The sequence below is a fragment of the Hyposmocoma kahamanoa genome, unplaced genomic scaffold (genome assembly GCF_003589595.1).
Source record: "Hyposmocoma kahamanoa isolate Upper Pololo Valley unplaced genomic scaffold, ASM358959v1 116, whole genome shotgun sequence".
Lineage (NCBI taxonomy): Eukaryota > Metazoa > Arthropoda > Insecta > Lepidoptera > Cosmopterigidae > Hyposmocoma > Hyposmocoma kahamanoa.
Window position 1 is genome coordinate 981,500 of NW_020653391.1, and position 14,177 is coordinate 995,676.

At 35.1% G+C, this 14,177-nt stretch overlaps 1 protein-coding gene across 1 annotated transcript in view; it reads right to left on the reverse strand.

The window, feature by feature from the left end:
- Positions 1-3,339: 3,339 nt before the first annotated feature.
- The window catches only part of LOC113239786 (tRNA (cytosine(34)-C(5))-methyltransferase), a 22,747-nt gene continuing 11,909 nt past the window's right edge, over positions 3,340-14,177 (reverse strand). The window contains exons 10-15 of the mRNA XM_026476916.1: positions 13,298-13,413; positions 10,145-10,322; positions 8,745-8,894; positions 6,818-6,984; positions 4,951-5,106; positions 3,340-3,575 (exon numbers count right to left, since the gene is read on the reverse strand). Of these exons, the coding sequence (XP_026332701.1) occupies positions 3,379-3,575; positions 4,951-5,106; positions 6,818-6,984; positions 8,745-8,894; positions 10,145-10,322; positions 13,298-13,413 (964 nt within the window). The 3' untranslated portion in view covers positions 3,340-3,378. The remainder of the gene's footprint in view (positions 3,576-4,950; positions 5,107-6,817; positions 6,985-8,744; positions 8,895-10,144; positions 10,323-13,297; positions 13,414-14,177) is intronic.

Below are 14,177 nucleotides of genomic sequence, written 5' to 3' on the forward strand. Positions count from 1 at the left end.
CGCGGAGTAGCAAATAATTCACTTCCACTTTCATTGTCGTGGACATCCATTGACATCTATATTTTTATTGAAATAAAAACAAAGATTAATTTACATACAAGTTATACAGATAGCACACCTACAGGTCTCATTTCAGATTATACAAAGTGATAGTTTAGTGGAAAATTGTGCATTAAGTTAACAAACAGTGACAGCGCTGCGAGCCGAGTCCATTTCTTATTTATTTCTTACTTATTATTTCAATGTTTGTATTTTAAACGTGTAAAAAGCAATAAAAATTGTTAAATTTGATTTGTTTAGTATTATTATTAAGGTTTATACATTTGTTATTCTTAGCACCACCACCTTTTAGGCATGGCCATTTCGATCTACGCTCTCTTATGTGTGTACTTCAAAAACCTATTTGCATAAATCAGGGTGTTACTATACCGTGGTAGAAGTAGAAAAGCGTGTAAGGTGCAATCTCATTATTATACAATTAAATGAAAAAAAAATTGTACATATAAGCCAAAAGAGTTACATTCCACATTATTAGTAGGTAATTAGTAAAACAAATGAAATGTAAATAAAAATTAATGAAAAAATATATTTTTTATTAAATATAATTTACTTCATAGATAAGTTTAGGGTTGATTCTCACTTCTCAGTACGCATCAGTGAACATCATGAGCATGCTTTATGGTAAAGCGTGCTTATAAGTGAGTCCCAACGTTATTATAATAAGTCATACTAGTGAACGCCGAAAAAAGATTTTTATTAATTAAGGAAACAAAGGAAATCTGTAAATAGTTATTTTAATATTGTAGTTCAAAAATCCATTTGACTGATATTAATTTTATCTACATAATTATAAAACAATATTTTATCTACACACATATCAAAAACTCTCTACAATGTGTTCAAAAACCGCAAATTACGACTAGCATAAAGGTAAACTGTTTTGTTAGAACAAATTTCTTATCTGTGAAAATGTCGTATTTCGATGTTATTATTACATTCAAATTTCGAACATCTCTGAAAAACAAAACAATTTGATTGGACCTCAATTCTAATATCAGTCGAGATGAAGTTTTATTCGAAATGAAATGTCAATAGCAAACAATTTTGACAATTTCACACGTTACTTGATATCGAACGATATGATAGTTGGGGCCGATTTTAGTTTGTCTATGAATTAAAAATAAAAACTACGGTTGTGTGACATGCGTGAGAAAAGTTTTTATTTGCCGCCATTTCGCCAGTTGTAACATGCGGTTCCTGAAGACATCACAGAGAGCTTATAATATGTATGTAGATAAAGCGGTGTATGTACCTAACTGTACATAATTAGGCATTAAAACACACGTGAGATGTTTTCATGAAACCCTCACTCGTGTTTTAATGCCTTTCATTACGTAACAGTCACATAAACTACTATTATAACATCACAGTTTTAGAAATCATAGTACTGGAAATGTTTCATTCACGATTAAATAAGCTGTTTTATAAATTCTGGCAATCTACCTATAATTTAGTTTTACAAAGATCTAAACTCTTTGTAAAAATAAATTAATAATTGTAAAAAAATAATTTTCAATCTTGTATAATAATAATCTTATATCATAAGACATATTGTACATTTAACTATCAGATCGAAATTCCCTTAATGAAGTTGAAACACGCTTTCTAAAAGATATGACATATGTATATGCAGTGCTGAGTATCCGAGTGTTTATATAAATTATATTTTCACATATTTCTAAAAATATTGTGTTAGTGTTGATAATTCTAAAATTATTGATAATTTTATTTTTGTGTTATACAATGATTATTATTTCAGAAGCTACGAGGAATACAAAACTTCAATAACGTGAAATAAAATCTGTCTCCTTAATACTTGTAAACATACTCACTAGAACGAATTTAATGAAACTATTTTTAATAATTTACTTACAAATAATATTTTTTCGCACAAATACAAGTAATATTAAGAAATCGTATAAATTTCGGTCAATACTAAGAAATAAGTTTTAACCAATTGGGTATTAAAATTTAAAATGGACTGATTGTTAAAAATGGGCAATTAATATTGTATATTGAAAAAAATGTATACTTTTATTATTTATGTATTCTGTTTATCCCCAGTGTTTTTAATTTAATTAATTTTAAGTACCGAGTATTTGTTTTAGGAAATTGAACCTATTTAATTTAATCAAGTAATTAAAACAATAAAGGAGCGAAAGATTTGGATTGTAAGTTGGCTTAATAAAAATGTTTTGTAATTTGAAAAATGCAATAATCTTAGACGTAAATTTAAAAATAATAAGAGAGTTTTAAACACTATAGTAAAAAACTCTCACAGAATTTCTTTCTGAAAGCTTTTAAATCATCAGCGGCAATAAAAGCCGAATTCGTATGCACAGTAAGACCAGGCTTCTCGGGAAACAAAGGAAGAAATAAATTTTAAATTGACGTCTATGATTATTTCATAATAAATTAATGAGTGTTAAGTTCGCACAGTTTCTGTTAAACAGCACTTTGGTTAAGGGAAGACTGTTATCGCTGGCAATGCGAATGATTTGGACGAAACAAATAAAAAGGTTTTGGAAGTTATTGATTTCGTTTTATTTTATAATTTTTAAATGTTTAGTACCTCTGCCTGAAATTTCGAGATTCTGGTATCTAAAAATGTTTGCTAATAAAAAATGTCAATTACGCTGATTTTAGTCTATACAACCTCAACTTGAATTCAATTTTTTTCCGTACTAATACGGTTCATTATGCTTAGATCGATCGGCAGGGATACTGGCTTTATTTCAGAATAAATTTTTTTACAAACGCAATTAAACCTATTTGAAAAATGTGTATCGTATACTATACGTGTTCTATGTAGTTCAGTTGATATAAAAAAAATCATTGGTATATATAAAGTACGTATTGAATACAGCGGTATAATTGTTAAATGTCACTTTAATAATTATACCGCTCTCTAGTCAGCGGCTGATAGCTGTAAAGGTACCCTGCTGAGTGAAGAAAACTTGCATAGATTTTCTCACAGGTGGCGCTACGGAAAAAAAGTCGTTAATCACAAAAAACAAAGTTCTGCACAAAATCATAGAAAAATTCGTGAGGTCGGAACCGTTGTTCCGTGACTTAGTTGGCTTAGCGTCTGTCACGATTTGCTGGGAGACGTTGGTTCGAATCCAACCGGATCGAAGTGATTTTTTTCTGTGTTCAATGTTTGTTTAATAATTACTTATCAATTAAGTTTTTTCTTCATTCAGTTGTAATAAATAAATAAATATTCTTGGCCATCTTTAATATAAATAAAACATAACAAGAAAGATTATAAAGTCAATTATATTATTTAAAATTATTTACTTATATCAATAATAGATACTAAGTGTTACTCGTATTTGGAGCATTACCATTTTCATTTATTAATGTGTCACTGGTTTCAATAGCTTCACTAACTTCGTTAGTTGTAGTGGCTTCGTTAGTGTCACTAGCTTCTATAGCTTCACTAGCTTCGGATGATTCAGTAGGTTCTGTGCCGTCGCCATCTACGTCTGATGCTTTCTTGAATTTGTTGACATCTGCAATAGAAGAAGTACACATTAATATGTTTTAATTTATTCTAATTTCTATTATCAATTAATAATAAATTGAACTTAATAAAAAATAATTGAATAAAATAATTTGTAAAATTTAATGTAGCGTAAATTGGAACGTTTTATTTGAAAAATTAAAAATAAGGTATTTAATTAATAACTTTTGAAACTATAGTGAAAAAATAGGGTGGTTTGCATTAATATTACACATAACTGGTTGATGACTGTACCACCTCAGTCAACCGTGACCATGGGACCTGTAAAGGGCCCGAAACGTCGGTTGCAAATATACACGATTTAAATGCGGAAAAATAGTTTCATTTCCTATGTGTAACAATCGCGAAAACCTAAGAACTCGATAGAAGAAGGTTATTCATTAGTTCATAGATGACTGTTGTTGCACGAAGGTTTGATCAAAATTTTCATAATGGATAGCCATTTGTCGGTTTTACGATTGCACTAAAGGAACACCAACTGTCCCCGTGGCCGAATGGTTACCAAGCTGGTCTGTCACGCAGTCCCGGGTTCGATTCCCGGGCCGGGAGAAATATTTGCATGGCCTACATTTATTTTTCTCGTAAGTTTGGGTGTAATTTGTGGTTGTCTATGCGTGTCCATGACACCCCCGACACGTGGTATCCCTAGTGCTACTACAGACAGACAGAAACTTGATAATGTTGATGACAATCTTTAAACAGCTAAACATATGTTCGTCAAACATAGCCAAGAATCATCTCGATTCAATTCGTGTTCAAATAGAAAAACCGCGTTTACGATCAGTCCAGACGTTGGTTGAAGGCATAGTCCGCCACGTAGGCCTAATACGGGTTGGAAACATTCTCCAAAGGACGTGTCATGTTGTTTAGCAGCTGTAGAGCTCCATATGAAAGAGTTCGTCCAGGTAAGTACTGCCACCTTACCTAGTTCTGCCGATCTAAGATCTTAGCTATAAAAACCTCTAAGTCGCAACTGTTATGGATAGGCGTATCGCTTACCACCAGGCGCACTTGTTCCTCCCGTAACTTGGTATAATAAAAAAAAGTCGTGTCGTGTTAACACCTTAAGCGACACGCCTGTCCATCGCAGCCGCAGTGTCTCTCAGAGTTTTAAATCGCAAATATTTGAGGGACACATTTGACAAGTCCCATGTGCGTATAATTTTCCCAACACCCTTAACCCTTCAAAACCTGAACGCAGTAATGTTCACATGCCGCTTGGCGGCAGAAATAGGTAAGATAGCAGTACTGCCCTGGACGAATTCTTTCACAAGGGGTTCCACTGCTACTATATCGCATTAGTCGTAACATTAGGAATACTAGAAGTTCAAATTACTTTTATTCATTGTACAAATGTTACTTACCGTATTTGCTATAGTCGGCGCCTAACAACCTCAAGTAATGTACAGTGTCGGGAGTGGCTGTGTAAGCGCGTAGAGAATGTACGCCTCTCCAGCCGACCAGCGTCAGTTCCAGGTCGGAGTCCGTGTCTTTGTATTCCAGGATACAGCTACCGGTGGCTGTACAACAATAGGTTTTAGTTGGTTTAACATTAACTAGCGTATTAAACAATAGAAGCAGTAAACTAGACCCTCAAAAAAGTATTGTATTTTCAATTTAAAACTATAGTATATTCATCAGGTGAGTTGGAGGTCAAATACGCATATATTCTATTATAAAAATGGAGCAGTTTCGGTGTTATTTTGTTTGGTAATACGATGTAATAATAATTGATCGGAATAGTAAGTTTTTTTTTAACTAAACTTCGAGGAACAGAGACGGTAAGTGGAGATTACCTTAATTATGACAATTTTTTTTTATTGAATTGATATTCAATTGTTTTTTGAGAAATTATTCCACTCCAGTTTGTTATAATTATTAATACAAAGATTGAACACTCAGATAAAATTTCTTCGATCCGGCCGGATTCGAACCGACGTCTTCTAGCATACCGTGTCAGACGCTATACCAACTAAGTCACGGAACGAAACAGCGGACCTCACGAATTTTTCTTTGTGTTTGTTGTCGTGTCTTTGTATTTGGTTTTTTAACGACTTTTTGGTCGTAGCGCCATCTATGAGAAATCCATGATTTTTTTTGGATTTTTTTCAGGATCGCAGCGTTGTACTACACTATAAATGAAAACGAAATGCCACACGGTGCGTTGAAACGGCTCGCCACCGCAAGCAACTTAGTAAGAACGACGCAACGCCCGTGTAGCATCGTTCTTAATTAAATTGCATATATTATGAAATTAAAGATAAAAAAAACAGAAAGTATCAAGTTCACTTGTACCATATCGTGTGATGCATTTTGTGTTAAGTAAATGTGTGAAATTTTTCAAGATGTACATATGTCGACAGTGGAAATGTAAAATGTCTAACGTGCATTTAGAAAAATTTTATAGGAAAAAAATAATTGTCATATGGAAAAGCTGAAACTTTCTAGTTTTCCATATATATATTTATACATATATACATACATATATATATATAACAAATAAAGTTACATTTATGACTTTTTTTTAAATTACTTTAAATCGCTCTCATGTAATTTTTCCGAATACACGTTAGACGTTTTACAATGTGTTACGTACAATGCCAAGAGGCTTATAAGTGACTCGGATTTAGTAGAGTCGAAGCTGCAGAGCCTTGAACGCCGTTGTAAAGTTGCCTGCTTATCGATATTCTACAGGGTACATCACGGAGAGTGTGAGGGTATTGCACGATTTACTTCCGCCTTCCCCTTTTCACTGTCGGAGGACTAGACGTAAGCTATGTTGTGGATATTTTAAAGATTCGCACGAAACATTACACTTCCACATTTATATGGCAAACGGCTATAGAGTGAAAATTCACTAAAGTAATAAGTTATCGGCAGGCAGGAAATTTCCTGCCAGCCGATGACATATTCTTTAGGGCCGGGTTTTTCTTAAGTTGTGCATGCGCCATCGTGGATCTCATGTCACTTTCCAGTATGTGAGATGGAGATCAAATACGCACCTATTTTATTATTAAAAAGAATATTGTGCTTTATTTTTTTTTTATAACATCAAGTAACGGGACGAACAAGTCGTGCGCCTGATTGTAAGCCACACCTATCTATTCCTATCCACTCAACATTTTTCTGAAAAATATTGGAAAATCGAGAAAAATATTTATTTTTTCAGAAAAAAATTATTTTTTCCGAAGTTGGTTTTTTTTTGTAGATGCGATGTTATTATTAACTTACCAAAATCTTTGACCAAGTTCCTAGTGTGTTCACTAAACAATTTCAAATCTGGCGGATTTGAAGGGTTGTCATTTTGTAGAACTAGTATCAAATCTTCTTTGAGGATGCGCACGCGCCGCGACTCGCCTATGAACGGGGTTATGCTTTGTAGACCTTCTTGAGATAGTCTGAAAATAAAATTATTATTATTATTGTCCAATCAATTCTTGGGTTATTTTTATAGATTATATTAGCTCCCATGCAACCCACTATCATACTCCAATTTTTGTTCTGTAGGGTTTGTGATACTCTAAAAGTCCTCCTTCATGAAGGTCGACAGATGTTCGGGCGATACTTTCACCACAAACGAATTAAAATTCACGCTGTGGCGGGCCTCCAATCGCTCGACTGTCAGGGTGTATTTGGCGTTTAGTCTGATGTACTCCATCATTTAGTAGCAGTAGAGCTCCTTTTGAAAGAGTTCGTCCAGGAAAACACTGCCACCTTATCTATTTCTGCCGCAAAGCAGTAATGTCAGCATTACTATGTTCCGGTTTTGAAGGGTAAGGGTGCTGGTGAAATTACAGACACATGAGACTTGTTATGGACAGGCGTGTAGCTTACCGTCAGACGCACGACTTGTTCGTCCCGTCACCTGATTTTTAAAAAAAAAAACTTAGATTTCGTGGAGTCACACAGTCAGGTGCAGCAGCGTCGTTGGTATGGCCGGACGCAGCAGAAAGTTCGGTCCTGTCGGTGCTGTGCCACATAGATTACGGCTGGTGGGCGTCCTGTTCCTCTTCTCCAACTTTGATTTTTTGTTGAATAATATGATGTTTTATTTCAAAAAATTGTTACCGTTTTTGCTCAGGCGTATGTGTTTCACTATTTTAACATATGCGCCAAGGGCATATGAGGCAAAAATTGTGGGAGTCACATTTTTTTAATGTTTTTTTTTGTTTCTATAGGTATTAATTTAGTGTATGGAATTAATATTATGAACCATCTCCCCCTGTGCCCCGTTTTTAATTTTTTTTTTCAGTCGTATCAGGCAGGATACCCTAGCCTGGAAGGTTTTTCATACATTTGGCTAAATGTACCTTCTTTATTGAACCATAACTTCAAAACTATCACAGGTATTTATATCCCGAAAACACTGAACGATTGTCACCAGAAATAGAGACGAAATAAGGGCCATATACTCCTGGTAACACATTAGCGATACAGCTTATAAATATCAACTTTCGTTTGCACTGAAATATAGACAGGCCAACTACTGACCTGTGTACGTCTCCGTATATTCCAAAAAATATTCTGTATTTATTGTAATAAAGATAATATCTCTAACAATGCCGTGCTCGGTGGTATAGGAAAAACAGCAAAACATCTAATTACAAAACAAACGGAATCACATTTCATCGGAAATTAAATATTACATATGTAATTTTGCAATTTTCGTCCATTATAGCAAAGCTCAAGTTAACTGGTCAATTTGAAGTGAAACAGTTGACGAGTTCGGGCTGACCAATCGGAGCGCAGTTGTCACAGTAATGATATGGCAGAATAGTTTTCAAACAAATTAAATGACATTTCGCATTGACTTACAATTATATGGACGTCGGATCCGCGCTAAAAATTGTCCGCACTTGTAAGGCTAAAATCGTATACAGAGCGCCAAACTCCGCTTTAGTCTTCATTTGTTCGACTGACAGCGCGATACTGCGATGACATTACAATTTAAATTTCGAATAGGTTGACTTGGGACATTTTTTCGTGGTTTTTGTATTACACCCGTCGTCCATTTATTTGTAAGTCAATGACATTTCGTCTCTATTTCTGGTTATATACTCGATGCATTCTAATGACAACTACGGGAAGATGTTGGACGATATTATTCGTAAAAGGTAGGTAAACCACACGGTTTTGTAAAAGTGTAAGCGTAACTCACCTAAACGGGCAAGTCATGTTCTTGTTATCGCACCGCACGAAAGTCTTCACGCCTGTGTTGATAATTTTGATGCTTTGTTCGTTGTGACGTACTATGTCGCGGACCACCGGCGACACTAAATAGATGTTCTTCTTTTTGCCCACGTGGCACCTGAACAAATTACGAATAACTTGAAAATATTGAAAACTATTGTTCCTGATAAAGTTAAATATCAATTTATAAATAATAACGATGGTTTATTCAACTTTTGCAAAGTATTACCAGTTCATGAAAATGTCAAATATTGTATACTTGCTGAACAGTACTTTGTTAAGGATTGGCAGGTAATCTATAGCGGAGTCATAAGAACCCGTCGACAGCGCGAGGGTAGACTTGTAGTGCCGTCTTATACCAATCTCTACGGAAAAAATAAGCTGAATGTCAAAGTACCTTCCCTAATTAATGAGTTGCCTAAACAACTAAAGGAGGAAATTAATGAAAGAAACATTAAGTACAAATTAAAGGAACACTTCTTAAATAAGAAAAAAAAAATTAAATGACACTACAGAAAGTCCAAACTTAAATAAAACACGCTTTATCACACATCTTTCGATTCCACAAACTTACCTGACAACTAACGCACACTAAGACATTACACAAGTCACATTGCAACGACACTATCATTACGCCAGGTCGCACGCATAGGATTAGTATATCATGATCGCACGTGACATCATACCATTCACTCACACAAACACAACATACATTCATCATTTTTCTTTTTGTTATTGTTAAAACCGCTTAGCGATTAATCGTCGGTATTTAGAAAAACTTACTTTAGTTTATAAAATACTGTTAAGTTTAAGATTATGAATTAATAATGTAACAAGTTATCATAAATAAAAAAAATAAATAAAATAAAATAAATAAAAATAAACTCCATGGTGTCGCGGACCACCGGCGACACTAAGTAGATGTTCTTCTTTTTGCTCACGTGGCATCTGAACACATTATGAACAACTTTTAGTAGCAGTAGAGCTCCTTGTGAAAGAGTTCGTCCAGGGAAGTACTACCACCTTACCTATTTCTGCCGCCAAGTCAGCATTACTGTATTTCAGTTTTGAAGGTTAATGGTGCTGGTACAACTACAGGCTCATGGGACTTGTGAACTTATGTCTCAGGGTGACGGGCGCACTGTCAGTGCCCCTTAGATCTTTGCGATTTGAAGCTCTGAGTGGCACTGCAACTGTTATGGACAGGCGAGTAGCTTACCATCAGGCGCACAACTTGTTCGTCCCATCGCTTCATATTAAAAAAAAACGAGCAGTAGCTTACAAAATGACGTTTTCGAGTGTAAATTTATTTTAAAACTACTAACTACTCATCGAGTAGCTGTAGGTTAGTAGTTGGTAGACCCTTACCTGGTCAATAAGCAAGTCGAGTCAAAATCCGCTTTAAGTCCGTAGTACTCCTTAATCGACGGAAACACATCTTCATCGTCGCCTTTAAAGAAGACGAACGGATCTTCCCGGTAGCCGCCCATTCTGCGTTTCTTCTTCGCCGGTTCTTTGCGGTCCTCGGATTCTTTTGACGTGTTTTCTGTAAGAATATGATAATAAAAACTTAAGATCTGTCTACATCGATACTTCCCATTTTTTTTTATTCTAATGTAAGTGTGCATTTGACCTCCATCTCACCTGATAGAAAGTGACGATGAGATCGACGATGGAGCATGCTCACCTAGATAATGCCTATTCACTCTCGCCTTGAAAAGGTCCAAGTTATAACGTTCAGGGAACAAGTCTGCGGGCAGGGAATTTCACTGCATACCCGTTCGCTATATAAATGTGGAAGCGTAACCCTTCGTGCGAATCTTTGGAATATCCACAACATAGGGGTAGAATTCGAGCCTAAGCCTAGTCCCCCGATGATGGAAAGGGGAAGGCGGAATTAAATCGTGTAATTCCATCGCACACTCTCCGTGATATATCCTGTAAAATACCGATAAGCAGGCAACTTTACGGCGGTGTTCAAGGCTCTGCCGCTTCGCCTCTACTAATTCCGAGTCCCCTATAAGGCTCTTGACACGCTTGTCAATTGACAATTGAATCCAAGGTGGCTAGTTGATATGTAGCAGAGCCATCCTAAAGGTGGCAACATTACTCCATACACGACCAGACTTGTGCTTGATACAGCTAAAGCAACTGTCCCGATGTGAAGTAACGCCTCCCCTGGAAAGGATGCCAAGCTTCCTGGCTGCATTTTTGGCCATGGATTCAATGTATCTGCCGAAGTTCAGATTGGACGACAGGTCCATTCCAAGTTGCTGGAGACGGTCGGCTATTGGCATGGATATATCACGAAAAGTCGGAGTCAGCTCAAAGGGACTCTGTTTAGTGGATAATAGACACGCCTGCGTTTTGGTAGCGTTAAATATGACAAGATTGGCATCGCCCCAATCGGAGACTGCCTTGAGCGTCAATTCTAAACGGCTAACCATGGACTCTCGACAAGACTGGATTTCTTCTCCTATGACCTTTGCATTGGTCAAGTACCTATCTACAACTGTGCTGTCATCAGCATACGCAAAGGTACCTAAAATTAACATATCTATAATTAACATATATATAATTAACATATTAAAGCAATAAAATACCTAATTTAACAATCAATTAAACAATAATGACATAAAGCAAAAAATCAAACACAATGTGACAAAAATGTTTAGACAATATTTAAATGGGAGATAATGAAAGTTGCAAAGGAACGTTTTGACAAGAGACTTCTTGCCAATCACATTGATATTGAAAACAGTGTGACCAATTGTGGCAGATTCCTGCCATTTGGGCAGATTTAATTGTTATTAATTTTCATAACTGCAGAACACGATAAGTTATATATAATGTGGCAGAGTTTGGCAGATATGGGAATATTCGGGAAGTTCTTTATTAGTTTTTGGAACAAACTGAAAACTATTGTTTTCTGCTACTACGAACAAATACCTGAAGCGCAATATAGGACAATGTTATAAATATAACCTATATCAACTTTATAGCCCCAGCTTCTACAACCAGGGGGCCTACCACAACCTCTTAAAACAATATTAATTTAACCTTTACATTGACTTTTCGTGCCATAACGCGCATAAAGTAAGCTTATTTGCAATGTTAAAACTATGATATTTTATTGGCAGTTTTGTGACTATTCATTCACTCAGTCCGTATTATGACGTAACTTTGACAGTAAAGTAATATGGCTCTTATGTCAAATTTAGCAATCTTAAAATAGTTACACGAATGCAATGGAAACAATATTATTTTCAGTTTTATTGTCTTAATATCGATTTGTAATGATTAAAAGTTAAGTTGAACTTATTTATTTACATGTATCTCTTCAATGTTTTGTTTATTTTCATAAATAATTTCTCGTTAAATAAAAATACGCGATGTCTATTTCGTAAAATTATGACAGCGCCATCTATATGCTCCTTGGCGAAACTAACAGTTGACACTAGACTACAGTTCCGAATTCACAACGTGACTATCAAGACTCAGCTTGTTTTATTTATTTATTTTCATGAAAATGCGGAATAATAAATGAAAACAACGTAATTTTAATAGATTTCATTATTACATACTTTTATTGCTATGGCAGTTAAAATTCTCTGAAAGTAAATAATATTAAGTACTTTAACATTATACTACGATAACACGATTCGGAACAACAAAAAATAAAGAGTTGGCATTATACAGTTCATATAGCGTTATTTCTTTCCTACTTTTAGTAAGGAATAGATAATATTGGGAAATCATTCGTCCTTTCAGTCACTTTAGCAATAATATATTACTTGGTTGATAGGTTACTGTACTGAATTAGCTTTTTAATACTTTGATAATGAATCACAAGTATTGATAGGTCTTTTTAAAGCACGTTGTCAAAATACACGGGATGTCGCCATTCTTTTTTAATAATGGCAACATAGCTTTAATAACTGAAATAAATATGTCACTGGGAGGTTTCTCAAGGGTATATCACACATTATATGCCATGCTACGGCCACTGGTGTCATTATTTACAGTATCAATTTGGTTTTTTTAAAGGAAAATGTAAAACACAAATAAGGCATGTGATCTACCAGACACAGTTCTGGGGGTCTACTCTCGATCTCCGTCGGACATCCGTCCGAAAAAATTACTGCCAAATAAGCAATACTTGACCAAATGAAAAGACGTGATGCGAATGAAGCTTCATACTTGACACTTGTCTTTTAATTTTGTCGAATATTACTTATTTGACAGTAATTGTTTCGGACGGATGTCGGACGGAGACCGAGAGTAGACCCCTGTTAAGAAGTGCTGCAGTTCCTTTTAACGTAATCGTATTTTTTTAATAGTATTTTCTAATGATTTGTACAGTTATTGTTTGATTTTGTCTTATAGTTCTGACTGGGTATTATTTTACATGTCAAATAAAATGAATTATTATTATTAACGATCGTATGTATGTGTGTCTCTGTGCGTATGATTGTGCCTGTGCGTGCGTGCCAGCGCACATTCGTGTGTAACGAAATTTACCTTGACTTTCTGACGGGGACGAGGACTCAGTTTTCTCCCAAGGAAGCGGCTTGGTTTTCTGGAAGACAGCTACGAAGAAACCACCTGTGTCTTGGTGGTGTGGTAGGATACGGACGCTGCAAGAATGAGACAGTATCATCCAGTATATAACCAGAAATAGAGACGAAATGTCATTTAATTTGTTTGAAAACTATTCTGCCAAATCATTACAGTGACAACTGCGCTCTGATTGGAAAGCCCGAATTCGAAACAATTGACGGGTATCGTCAATTATTTCATTTCAAATCGAGCAGATTAACTTGAGCTTTGCTATAATAAACGAAAATTGAAAAATTACATATTTTATATTTAATTATCGATGAAATGTGATTCCGTTTGTTTTGTAATTAGATGTTTTGCAATTTTTCGGACTGCGCCGAATGGAACAGCCCCCATTCTTAGAGATATTATCTTTATTACAATAAATACAGAATATTTTTGGAATATACGGAGACGTACACACAGGTCAATTGTTGGCGCTGTACTGTTTCAGTTTTCTAATTTGTGGTTTCAGCGCAAACGAGAGTTGATATTTAAAAGTGATATAATGCCCATTTGCCTGATGAGTTGCCAGGGATGGATGGCCCTTATTTCGTCTCTATGTCTGGTTACATACTCGATGGAACGTATACATATATCATATATGTACATATAAGACTAATTTTTACGTCATTGCAAAAAAAAAAAGGAGACGGTTTTAATTTGACTGTATTTTTTTTTGTAGGTATGTGAGGCATTTGTGAACCGATTTTTATAATCTTGGAACGAGGGTGCCTCAGTATTAGTCCCATTTAAATTTTGCAATAATTGTAAATTGTATAAATATGTATTAAATATTATA